General features: G+C 45.1%; 1 protein-coding gene across 1 annotated transcript in view; it reads left to right on the top strand.

The window, feature by feature from the left end:
* The window catches only part of MRPS9 (mitochondrial ribosomal protein S9), a 38,852-nt gene that overhangs the window by 19,023 nt on the left and 7,655 nt on the right, over window positions 1–12,174 (top strand). Inside the window, exons 5-7 of the mRNA XM_010991887.3 lie at window positions 1,183–1,262; window positions 10,138–10,223; window positions 11,052–11,127. Coding sequence (XP_010990189.1) covers window positions 1,183–1,262; window positions 10,138–10,223; window positions 11,052–11,127 — 242 coding nt within the window. The remainder of the gene's footprint in view (window positions 1–1,182; window positions 1,263–10,137; window positions 10,224–11,051; window positions 11,128–12,174) is intronic.

Raw genomic sequence — 12,174 nt, 5'->3', positions numbered from 1 at the left:
ACAATAAATTCCAGATAAGTTAAACTTCTGATCACGAAAGCATGCAGAACTTCCAGAGAGAAGAAAATACAGGAAAATAGTTTTTTAGAAAGCTCAAAGACTTAAAACAGGTTTTCTCCATGGGGGTGATATTGCCCCCAAGGGGGTGTAAATTGCTTCATAGGAGGTGAAAAAAAGCTATCATGATGTTTGTGGCCCTCCAAAGGGCCACAGCTTGCATCAGCCCATGCGCCGTGTATCTGCGGCATTAAAATTTCATGGGGTGAGAGACAGTTAGGGAGAAAGTGTCTAAAAAGATTCCTTAGTAGGGACGATAATGAAAGAACAGTTGAGAGACACTGCCACAGAGGAAAAATGACAGCTTCTGCTGCACGTACGCACTTTAAACTTCTTGATTACGAAAGATGCCACAAACAAAATTAAAAGGCAAGTGACAGGTTGGGAGAAAAGAGTTTACCACTCATTTGATAGACAGAGGAGTGTCGTCTTACTGGTTGGAGTTCTTACAGGTCGTTAGCAGGGAAGCAGCTCAGTACAAATCCAGGAAGAGGACGTGGAGTTAGTGTTGGCTTTACTTCCTGCAGCAGCTCCGTTTCTGTCTGTCTGGTGTATATTAGATGCGAATGACCACCTGCACTTCAAAAGGGGTCCCACGGAACACCTGGGTGGACCCCTTCTGTTGTAGACATTTTGAACTCTCAGGTGCGTCAGCACAGAGTTGAAACAAATAACGAGGCACAGAAAAATCCATTTGGTTTTTCTCTTTGTTACAAAACCTGTTTCTGATTTCCTCAGTATACATGTAACTGACTTAATCAGCTTTCCTTTTAAGATTATGGGAGTGCCTTGTATTTACAGCCAAACCTAAATTTTTTTTTTCTAGCAAGATGATTTTGGTGTTTTGTGTGTTTACTTAAAACAAATCATAGAAATTCTCATGGTGAAATATTTAGGAATGTTTTATCAAATGTAAACATTGTGTGTTAATGCATATGAAATATTAAATATTCTAAATATTTACATGTTAAACATTCCAGACTTAAAATTCTAAATATAAATACTTTTTTGTTATTTTGAAACTTAATTGTAATTATAAACAGGTATCAAATTACAATTAAATACAGTACTTAATCCCCCTCCGTCTTTATTTTTATTTTTACTTGTTTTTATCTGTTTTTTTAGTGGTCCAGTGGGGAGAAGATGGCCGCCCATTTCATTTTCTTTTTTATACTGGCAAGCAATCGTATTATTCATTAATGCACGTAAGTATATTACATTTGTGGTAAATAATACAAACTGTAAGCTAAGTAACTAATGATACCAGAGTTTTCTCCCAGCTTCAGAATTTACTTGGTCTGTCTCACAATGGACAAAAACAAGACTTCTAGAGGTAAAACAGTAAGTTGAAAGGCTTTATGTTTTATTGATTCACTTTTGCTGAAGGGGAGCATTGTGGAATCTCTGTCAGGGTGGTTTGTCCTTAAAACGCTTTTGCACCGAGTGGAGGTCGTGTTGGGAGACGGATGCTCAGCTCAGTGACTGTGTGTGGTCGCATCCCAGGTGAAACCTGAACCAGGCAGGCACCAGAGCCACCAGGCACTCACCTGGAGAAAGTCAGTGCTTCTCTCTGCTGCATTGTTACCACGTACGGTTTCTGCCTTTCATAGGCCCGTGCAGTGTATGAGTCTGGAATTTGGGACCAAGAAAGATCTAAGAAATGATTCGATTCCACTTTGACTCCCGGCTGCATTTGCGTGTTCTGGGAACAGGTTTTCTGTCTCCCGGAGCTGGACGTGTTTGATGGTGAGCACACGACAGCTCCTGGTCACAGAGGGGAAAGGCCGGCCTCTGACAGCCAGTCTTGTTAAACGGCAGAACCCACTTTATTTTAGAAGATGATGCCCAGTTTTGTTTTATTCGTTATATGATTTTCACCAGTTACTCCCTGGGCCTCCCCGTCCACAGTCCACGCTCAGGTTGCTGGCGTCACTGGCACAGGGTCCCTCTGCTTTTTTAGAGCCCTCCGGTGTTTATTTGTGCTCCACCAACCCAGAGGACAGAATCCCCACTTGTCAGGTACATTTATTTCTTGGGGGGAAAAAAAAAGAAAGCCTCCTTTTCACTTTTTGGTGACCTTGGGCAAATGAGCTTCTTGCCCTGGCAGAAATGAAATGAATGATAAATGCAGAGTGTGTCTTTGCTGAGTAATGGAGCCCGGCAGCTCTCCACGCACAGCCCGCGGCCGCCCGGGACCCCCGCTGCTCATTTAAATAGGTATGTCAAATCTGCCTCCCAAGGCCGCCGGTTTGATCTGTGGTAATATTTGTGAAGGTTCCATATGGACTTGAGCCCCCTGCAGTGCTGAGAAATAATGTACAACGCTTCATGGTGCAGACGCACATTTCCCCTGGAAAGGGGTGCAGCGCTGCGTTTAGCTGTCGGAGCGGATGATGGAGCGAGGCGCTGGGCCTGTCAGCTTGTTACATGGATGGGCTGCACGCAGCGAAGCTGTGAAAATCTGTGCCTTTTAACTTTTCTACTTAATCACGGTTGTAGCATTGCCTTTAGACTGTATGCTACATTAATTCTCTTCCTGCCTTCTGCCTTTCATCCCAAGTTTCACGGAAGAAAGTAAAGCATGCGGGTCTTGTAGAGGGGCCTTATCAAACAGCTGTCATCTGACAAGCCATTTGCATTTGTTTGGGCTGAAACTGAGCAACCCCAGGGCAAGGTACTTTGTGGCATTCCATCATCATGCACAAATTACACATGGTATAAGAGCCCTAACTTCGTTTTTAGTGAGTATGTTTTAAAAGGTAGTGCTTGAGAAACTCATCGGATTCTCGGTGGATAAAAGACTACCCCACTCGGATGGAAACGTCACATTACATCCAGCTAATAAACGGTCTTCCTTTCTGAGTCGTAGTTCTGTTGCATATAAGAGAGTTCTTCAGGCTTCTGTGTTTTAGTTAAATTCAGTCATTTAGGTTGGGCTGTTGTATATTTTGACCCTCAAACACTGGGTTTGGTATTTGTTTTGTTGCTCAGCAGAAGAGTTTACACATATGAATTACAGATGTTTTGGCTTAACTTGAGCCTATTAATTCAGATAATAAAACCTTGTGTTTTCAAAAATATGTTTTGTGGTGCAGGTCATAGCTCAGTGGCAGTGCTCAGCATGCACAAGGCCCCGGGTTATATCCCCAGTACCTCCATTAACCAGAAAGGTTTTTAAACTCATTTTTTGGAATTTTAATTACAGGTATGTATAAAAGGACAAATGTTTTTCTAAATCTATGCTGATCACTTGGGCATCGTGAATGGCAAATGTTACTGATCACAGCTGTGGTCACTGCAGTCTCGTTTCCTGGATAAGGCAGGTCAGCGTCACACTGGGGACAGTCTGACTCTGGAGCAGTGTGTGGCCCCGTATTCACTGTTGGGTTTACAGTGGTTTTGTGGTGAAGTCAGGCGTTGCATATAAAATAAGGCGGTAAACCTGAAGCTGCTCCACATTTGCTCCCTCCTTTGTCTTGCCACTTCCTGGTCGGGGGGTGGGGGTGCCCGCTCAGTCTGTGGGAGGGGGTCCCCCTGCTGCAGCATGGTGGGGACGGCCCCCCGGAGACTGGCAGGTGGGCGGGAAGTGAATTGTTGTGCTGCCATTTCTTTCTGTGGGTGTAATTTCTTCCCCTGTGACAGAGGGAAGGACGCTAAGCCCAAGTCTGTTTCTCCCATGTCCTGGGCCTGCTGTACTTGTGAGAGACATGGCCGTCATCCGCCAGGCTGTTAGACAGAAAAGCACGGATCTCGAGCATGTGTGCAGTGGTTCGGGAGACCTTTCTGATGTCCATTAACCTTTTTATCTCCTGTAATCGTGTCGAAGCTCTTTTTAGCGTTTGGCTGCTGTTTGCAGGTTGTATGTTACATGACAGCAACAAACAGAGGGTGAGTGTGGTTCAGCTCACAGCCAGGCCCGTGCGCCGGCCTTGGTGGGTGCTCTTCCCAGTGCCGGTGATTAGTCCCTCCCGTTTTGGTGGAGATTGGGGTGGGGCTAAGGGAAGAGGAGCGTGAGAAGGAAGAAGCAATTTGTTGTTCCTGCCCAGGAATGGAGCCTGACAGGAAAGTGGAAAGTGAAGGAAAGTCCGCCGACCCAAGCGGGTCTCGGACCTTGTGAGTGTCACATCCCAGAGGCTCCTTCACAGGTTAGTTGGACGCCCGCTCCCCGCAGGCACAGCCATGCACGAGTTTCCTGGGAAAGTCTATAAAACCCATTTATTTTACAAGATAGCAGATGGGATGCACATATGTAGTAGTGACATGTGACACAGGACTCACAGGTTAGTCCTCAGTGGTGAGTAGTCTAGGCAAGAAGGAGTAAGCCTTACGGAGTTTCTCAAAGGGTCCTTGAGGACTGAGAAGGCTCCGTGCTGGACAGTACCGCTCACCCATCTTTTTCCGCCCACACTGGGTGGCACTCCCACCCCAGACAGCCACAGAACCAGAGCTGTGTGCTCCTCGGACGTGGGTAGAATTTCAGGTCAGGGTTTTCAGGAGCAGAATGAAGAAAGAGAATGAAAGTGTCCTGAAACAGATGAGCGGAAGTATAAAGGAGAGGGAAGAATTTGTAAGAGGACGGTCACATGTGTCTGCGATGAAGCAGGTGCTGTTCCATGGAAGAGCTGATCTGGGGGAGCCTGCGACTGGGTGCGGGAGGAGACCTGCCAGCGTGGCTGAGGGACGGGCTGGCGGGGGTGCCCTGGGGGTCCCAGCCGGCCCCAGCACCCTGTCTCCGCAGCGGGAGCTGCCCTCGCAGCCCGGCGGGCAGGCAGAGGTTCCCAGCCTGGGTGCATGGTGGGCCGTACGCGGGTCTCCCATTGTATGACATGTGTCAACTCCATTCACGCTCTGTTATAACATACGTTCCTGACAGTTTTGAAACGCACTCACTAAAAGTGAATTGAAAACTATTCAAAACTCTTTGTGGGAGGTGATTGACTCTGAAGGGGGAACCCTTCTGTGAAATACTGTTGATTAAGACAGGGCACGGCTATAACGTAGCCTTTCCCAAAGTGCTTTTGGAGAAACCCAGGTTATAAAATCTTCAAGGAAGGGTCTGAAATGAAGTTCGTTTGGGAATGCTGCATCTGGTGTGCAGGGAGATCTCAGCACGACGCACGCACCGTGCAGCCCTGCGGCCAGGAAACTTGTTAACTCCCCGCTCAGAGGTGTCAGTCACGGAACCCTTTCTGCCCAGAGCACCTTTTAACACCCCCTGGAACCAGAGCTCAGGAAAGGCGGTGTGAAATACTGAAGACACCGTAAGTCGTCACGTGCGCGATGCATTTATTGAAATTTTACATCGGCTCCCCCGCCCCAGTCTTTACGACAGGGTCCTAAGCTCTCCACTGGGGGTTCAGCGTCTCGCAGAACCTCACTTGTATTTTAGGACTAGTTTTACAGTAAGCTTTGGAGTATTTTCAGACTATTTCTATAAATTGAAGAAATTACTTGGCCGCAGATGAAATTTTTAGCCTAAAAGGTATAAAATTAAGGAATAAGTAAATCATTATATACTTAAACAGTTCCACTGAATTGTTTGAAAGTTTAAAATATGAAAGAAAAGTAAATGATTCAAATGCTGGTGTATAAACAGGATTCATTTACCTCTTGAAGGAAGCCCCTGGCTTACTTAGAAGTCCTCCAGTGTGTTTTACATGACTTGAGTACCTTCTGTGTTCCTGGGGCGTGAGAACCAAACAGCGGCCCCGGGGCAGGGGGTGGGGGGGCGCGGCTCACTGCACGCAGGGTCCAGACTCGGAAAGCGAGAAGTCCAGGGACTTCGTGTCACAGAGTTCTTACTTCGTCCACTTTGTCACCTTGGGGTGAATATTTAAAACTTTTTAAGCAGTGCTCTCTAAAAGTGGAATTAAAGTAGCGACCCTTCCCACCATGAGGTGTTAGGACATACAGCGAGGCGGAGTGCCTGTTTTCTGAAGGCGAGGACCGATGCTGACACGTGCACTGTGCTGTGCGCGATTTTGAGACCTTTTCTGACAGCAGGAGTTAGCTCAGTAATTAATTCAGCAGTAGAAACTGCTGTTCTAGAATTATCCTTAATATACATTTTCCTCATATGTGAATAATTACCCTTGTATATCTTGTCCTAAGTATAACACTTAGGAAATTTAATTTTTAACACCTGATTTAGCTTATTGCCCGGGCTGATTTTCATCAGATTACTTCTATTTTAGTGATATAATTGTTTTTATAATATATGATGGAGCTTTAAAATATACGGTATCTGAGTCACAAGCACTTGTATGTAAATTACTCCTGGGCGTGTACCTTCCCAGAGTACTTGTCTGTGTGCCCTGTGTGTGAGACTGTTTCCTTTTTTATGTTGGACAGCATTACGTGAAGTACAGACTACAAGAGCACATGGTATTTACAGAGTGACAGCCCGCGTCTGCAGTAGGGGTGCGTCCCTTGGAACTTTAGATAAATAGCGTGATAAAAACCGTGATAAAGTTATAAACATGTAACATTCAGTTTTGTATATGCCAATAGCTGAAAAGTTGAGAAGATTGTTATTTAGGAAATTTAGTTTCTGTGATTTTTTTTTTAACAAACATATATGAAGTCACTATTCTGTGTTGAACTCGTATATAAGATGATAATTACTGTCAGTTTGTTACTGTATGTTTTGTTTATCAAAATCAGGTGGCTTTTTCCGTACCACCCCTCTAAGAAATGTTTTTTTTTTTACCCTTCCTAATGTCAGAATCTCTACATGAGTAAAGTAACCAGGACAGATTTTGGAAGACTAAAACCAGATTTTTAGATTAAAAATCCTACTGCTCATGCTCTTGAAAGAGTTTAGTTTAAACATTTCTTTTCTACAACCTGAGCATCTGGTATTTTCAAATTAGGCACCTTCTAAATTTGACTCATACATTATGGAAATCTGATGGCACGAGGGGTGGATAGACTTGCTTTGATTTTATGAAATATTAATTATAGCTGTGATTAATGATTCAGCATTTCACATCTGGGTTATTCCTGTCATATTTGAAAATTATACTATTAAATACAGTAATATAAACTTAGTGTGGGTGGGGTCATGCTAATTCTCTGGTGTCCCTGAAAAATTAAGTGGGAATTTAACAATATACCAGAAGCTAGCGCCGATCATCTGTGATGTTGACACTTCCTGGCATATTTTCTCCCCTCAAGGATTTTTTTGATGTAAATTAGTACAGTCTCTTCAGGGAGTTAAAGCTATAGAAAGTACTTTCTAGAGGACTGTTGTCTCCAACTAACCAAGATAGACCCTCAGGAGTGGTTTTATCATCCAGCAGAAAAAGAAAAATGGCCGTGGTGCCCCAGTGAAACCATTTGGGTTATTTGACTCCAGAATGCTGTCCCTTACCCCATATCGTTCCTTGACCATCACTGGCGGTCAAACACTGCGCTGAGTACTTACATGTATTTCCTATTTGAAGAAGTGTGTGAGGGGCTTACCCAGCCTTGCATCACTTGAAGGGTTCCACCGTCAGTAAAGGCATAGAACCCAGCATATTTGAGATTAGACGTGCAGTCTCCATGGGTGGTCATCTCACATCCTACAGCTTTCCGACGATGTTACTTACACTGTTTGTACACTGTTACAGCGCTAAGTACAACACACAAAGACAGTAGCGTAGTGAAAAATTTCCAAGAAAAATGTGGACTTAAAGTTAAAGTTGCTCCAAAGCCACTGGAAAATGGTGACAAATTTAGCAGCCCGGACGTTGACCTGAAACTTACCTGTGAAGCAGGTCAGTTATTGTTATTTTAGTTGTCTTGGTTATTTCAGAAAGGAAATTAATAGACCCTCCTAAGCTGGGTAGGGTGTCTTACTACTGTTGTTGGTGTCCTCTTGCATTCCTATTTTTTTAGTAGGTTTAAAAGATGCAACATCTCTGACTTGTGACTGTGGGAAGCTCAAGACTCTGGAGCCTGGAGACAAGAGACCCTCCTCCGGCCGCAGTCCCGGCTGGAGCGGGCGCCCGGGGTCGGCCTGCCAGGCAGTGCGCAGGGAGATTCTGTCTGCACGCGTCCGTCCACTTCATACAAGTGGGGGAGGACTCACTTTGTGTTTGGTTTTCTTCCTCTGTTTTACCTGCTCAGAGCACTTGAGAATTGCTCTCTAGAAACAGGTTCATAGAAATGTTTCTGATACACTATGCAGTTGGGGTTGCCACCCACCCTCTTGGCCTTTAAATGTGAATTTAAAGTTCCCTAGCCACGGTCAAATAGGATTACCAATCCTTGGGAGGTAACAGCACTTAAAGTTGAGTAGCAGGTGCGTGTTCTCAGTGCAGATGGTCCACGCTGGTTCTTGCTCTCTTCGTGTAGACGGTTTGGTTTCAGTTGTCAGACACGTGCTTCTGCACAGGTGGCTGGTTTGTACGTTGAACAGAGTTGTAGAGGAAGTTAGTGTGGACTCTGGAACTGAATCAGCTTAATTCGTCCCGTGGTTCCCGTGTTAGATCCAGGCCTTAGAGTGCAGCGCTCGGGGAGTCGTTGAAGCGGATCACTGGGCCCCACCCCAGAGGTTCCGACTCAGAAAGCCTGGGCCGGAGCCTGGGGCGTTGCGGTTCTGACCTGGGTCCTGGCGGAGCTGCTGCTACTGCTTCCCCGCCCGCTGCGAGCTGAGCTCGCGGCCCCTGGCCTCGGGAGTGACTTTCATCCCGGCAGAGATGTTCTGAGGGCTGCTGCCTCTCATTGTCCCTGCTGCTCAGTTAGCAGTTCTGCTACCGTTATTGAAAACAAGCGAAACAAAACGCGCTGCTCCGAGTGCCCCAGCCCCAGGAGGTGAACTTTTACATCCTCATTTCACCAAGAAGTCCTGGTCCTTGGAGCCTCATCTCAGCTCTTCTCACCTGCTTCTGTGTTTATGAAGCGCAAAGCCGCAATCTTTACAGCCTTTTTGCTTTCTCTTTCTTTCTTCCTTTTTTTTTTTTTTAAACATTCTTTTTCCCCAGATTCTCATAAAGAGGATTCCTGTAAAGAGGCTGCAGAGTGAAGATGATAATAAAACGCAAGCTCTGGTCAGTGCCCAGGCGGGAGCAGGGGCCGCCCCTCCTGTTCTCAGTGACGGGGTGGCCTGATCAGCGCCCACAAGAGGCTGTCCCCCCAAACTGGGAGTTATTAAGACTGTTTGAAATAGGGGAAGACGCTCCTATCAGTAACAAATTGTGTCTTCTTATCCAAGTTAATGATATTGGACAGTCGTCATTTAGCAAGAAAAAATGTCACCAGTATCAACGCTAGCACATCCTTTGAACATGTCTGTTCCTAGTATTAGTGTGGCAGGTTATGTGTAAACTACAAATGAATACACATAGACTGGACGTGAGCCCTCAGGTTTGCTCGGTCAGAAATGCGGGAGACAGTTGTCTTTTTCTGCTTGTTGTAAACTCATTTCCTGGAAAATGTATTTCAGTGATAACCTTTATTGCCAGGTTTTTGCTTTTTTATAAATTCTAACAAAATGGCAAGTTTTCCCCTACTTGTGTTACAATTAAACAGTAACATTCACAGACTTTGTTAGAAAGTAAATTAATAGAAAGAAATCAAATAATGAAAAATAAACATTAGTAGAAAACCTGTTCTTAAGATACAAACTTCATGGTGAGGACTTAAATACTATATAAATGTTAAATATTAGGTAAGTGGTTCAGTTGTAAATACCATAACTCTCACTCATAAGTCTCTTAAGTTTAAAGGCATATTGCTGTATAAATTATGATTCTCTTAAGGGAAATGTTTTATCCTGTTTGTGGAACTCTAAGAAAAATAGTTTGTAACTTTGTTTTTACGAACCTCACTAAATGTAAACTTTTTATAGAGTTATTTAAAAATCCGTTGAAGTTAAGTGTGCTGCTATATATGGTACTAAATTCTCGCTGAACTTACTGTATGACTCTTCAGTCTGAATGGGAGATGGTAGTGTTGAAGCCTTTCAGTAATAACTTGCTGTGCAGCTGTGACTTGAAGAGGGTGCTTCTGAGATGAGGGGGACTCAGGGGACGTGGGAGGTGCGGTGGTCATGCCCCGTCTCGTGGTTTAGCATGTGTGTTTTGTTTGCCACAGGAAGCATATGGAAAGCTACTAGATGTAGAAAAACATCAAAACCAGTTGAAAGCCAAAGGTCTGTTTTCAGAAAAAACTAAAACCAAGTAAGTTCTTTTCTGCATTAAAATATGTGAAAAAATTAACTAGAAAATACCACTTATTATTGGTGTATTTTTAGGCAATACCTAAAGCCTAAAAAATGTGTTCATGTGTCAGCATTAATCATTCAAATTCCAAACAACACTAATTTTGTTTTGTTTTGTTTGGGAGGATATAAATATTAAGGTAATTTTTATGTTATTCCAGATTTATGTATTAAGTGGCACTTAATTATTGTATTTGGCTTTTACGTGTCCTCAGACTTCTTGTGAACGTAGCTTACGTTTGAAAGTTTGTGCTTCCACTTAGCAAGCAGTGCTAGGTTAGAGGTTAGACTTGCCAACCTGAGCGCCCAGTTTTAAGGTTTGGCCTGGTTATTCACGTAGTGCTTCTTGTACAAAAGACCCGAGTCTTTGAACACACCTAGTTTAAGTTGTAAATACTACACCAGCCCTGAGTTTGCATTTCATTACTGTTTTTAGTCCATTGGCAGATTAACTGTGTGGCCGTAACATCTCCTTTAAAGTAAATTGTGAAAAACAAGCACAGTTGTAATTTTTGAGAAATCTGGTGACTTTAATATCAAATGGGTTCCACGAGGCCGTGTTTAACTCTGCAGATGAAACGTTTGCTAGCCTGGGTATCTTTTCTTAAGTAGGTTGAGGAGATGAGACACTGTGTCTCAGAAGTCCTGTCCTGGGCTGAATTTTACAGCCGTGTAATACAAAACTGTGTTTCCCGGTCAGGAGTCCCTGCCGCCACCTGTGGGGTCTTCTGTGACAGGACTGGAGTTACATGGTTAACTGAAGAGAGTGTCTGCGCTGTTTTGACAGAGATCCGATTGGCAGCAGATGGCTGATTAAGGAGGAACTGGAAGAGATGGTAGTGGAAAAACTGTCAGATCAAGATGTGAGTAATTAATCTTTTTAATTTAAGGGGACCTGTGCCGTAGGATTACAGACAGTTGCTGTATTTCGGGCCCTAACAGTCAGGTTCCTCAGAGGCAGGTGTTGCTAAGACAGTTTTCCTTTTAGAACATGTCTAGCTGACCTGTGCCCGGGAGGGCCTGGTGGGCAGCATGCCCGGTCTCCCGACACCCCTGTGTGGGCGCCCTCGTGTCCTCTCCAGTCTTCCCAGGGGAGCCTGGCCCTGTGGGGGTCAAGCAGGTGACGGTATGGGGGGCCAGCACCGGCTCAGCGGGAAAGGGGCAAAACCTTTCTGCTCCTGGCTTCCCTCCGTGCAGGGGCCCAGGGCCAGCAAGTCCGTCTCAGAATCTGCAGGACCGCCTGTATCAGAGTCACATGGAGTGCTGCTTGCAAAATGTACTTTCCCGAGACGCAGAGCCTGCTCAGAACTCTGCGGCTGTGCCCCGGGAATCCACATTCTCAGCAAGCTCCCCCAGGGCACGCTGCAGCCCAAGAAGATTGTGACCCTGCTGCAGGTCCTAGTCAGATCCTTAGTTTTCTGAATGGTCTGATCAGAGGAAATGGGGTGTTCTAAATTTAGATCCTTTCTGGAAATTTGGAGTGTAGGTGAATCTCACAAATTGTTCCAGGAAAGGTTTCTCTCCCGTGGCACTGGCTGCCATCATCAGCCTTGCCGCTGTGGGGATTTAAGTCACGCCCTTATATCGCTCTTCTCCTCACGTGACGTGTGGGAGGAATTAACGTTTGGGGGGAAGTTGCAGTTTGCTTAACCAGGGTGTCGGGCGTTGGTGAGCGGTGGACCTGGAGTTAATTCCTGACGTCCTAACTGCCGAGTCAGTATTGCTGCACTTGGATCAACTGGAACATCTCTCTTTGCTCCTTCATTGAACACATTTCACTGGTATCAAGATGAGGGAGGCAGGGCAGTCAGTGACATCTTGACCATCCCCACTCATGAGTCCCCAGAGGTTCGAAGGCATCACGGCCTGAGTGGCGGGACTGAGAGCAGCCGAGGGAGGACAGAGGCCTG

The sequence above is a fragment of the Camelus dromedarius genome, chromosome 33 (genome assembly GCF_036321535.1).
Source record: "Camelus dromedarius isolate mCamDro1 chromosome 33, mCamDro1.pat, whole genome shotgun sequence".
NCBI lineage: Eukaryota > Metazoa > Chordata > Mammalia > Artiodactyla > Camelidae > Camelus > Camelus dromedarius.
Note: the sequence above shows the minus strand (reverse complement) of the source record. Positions and strands in the feature narration are given on the sequence as shown.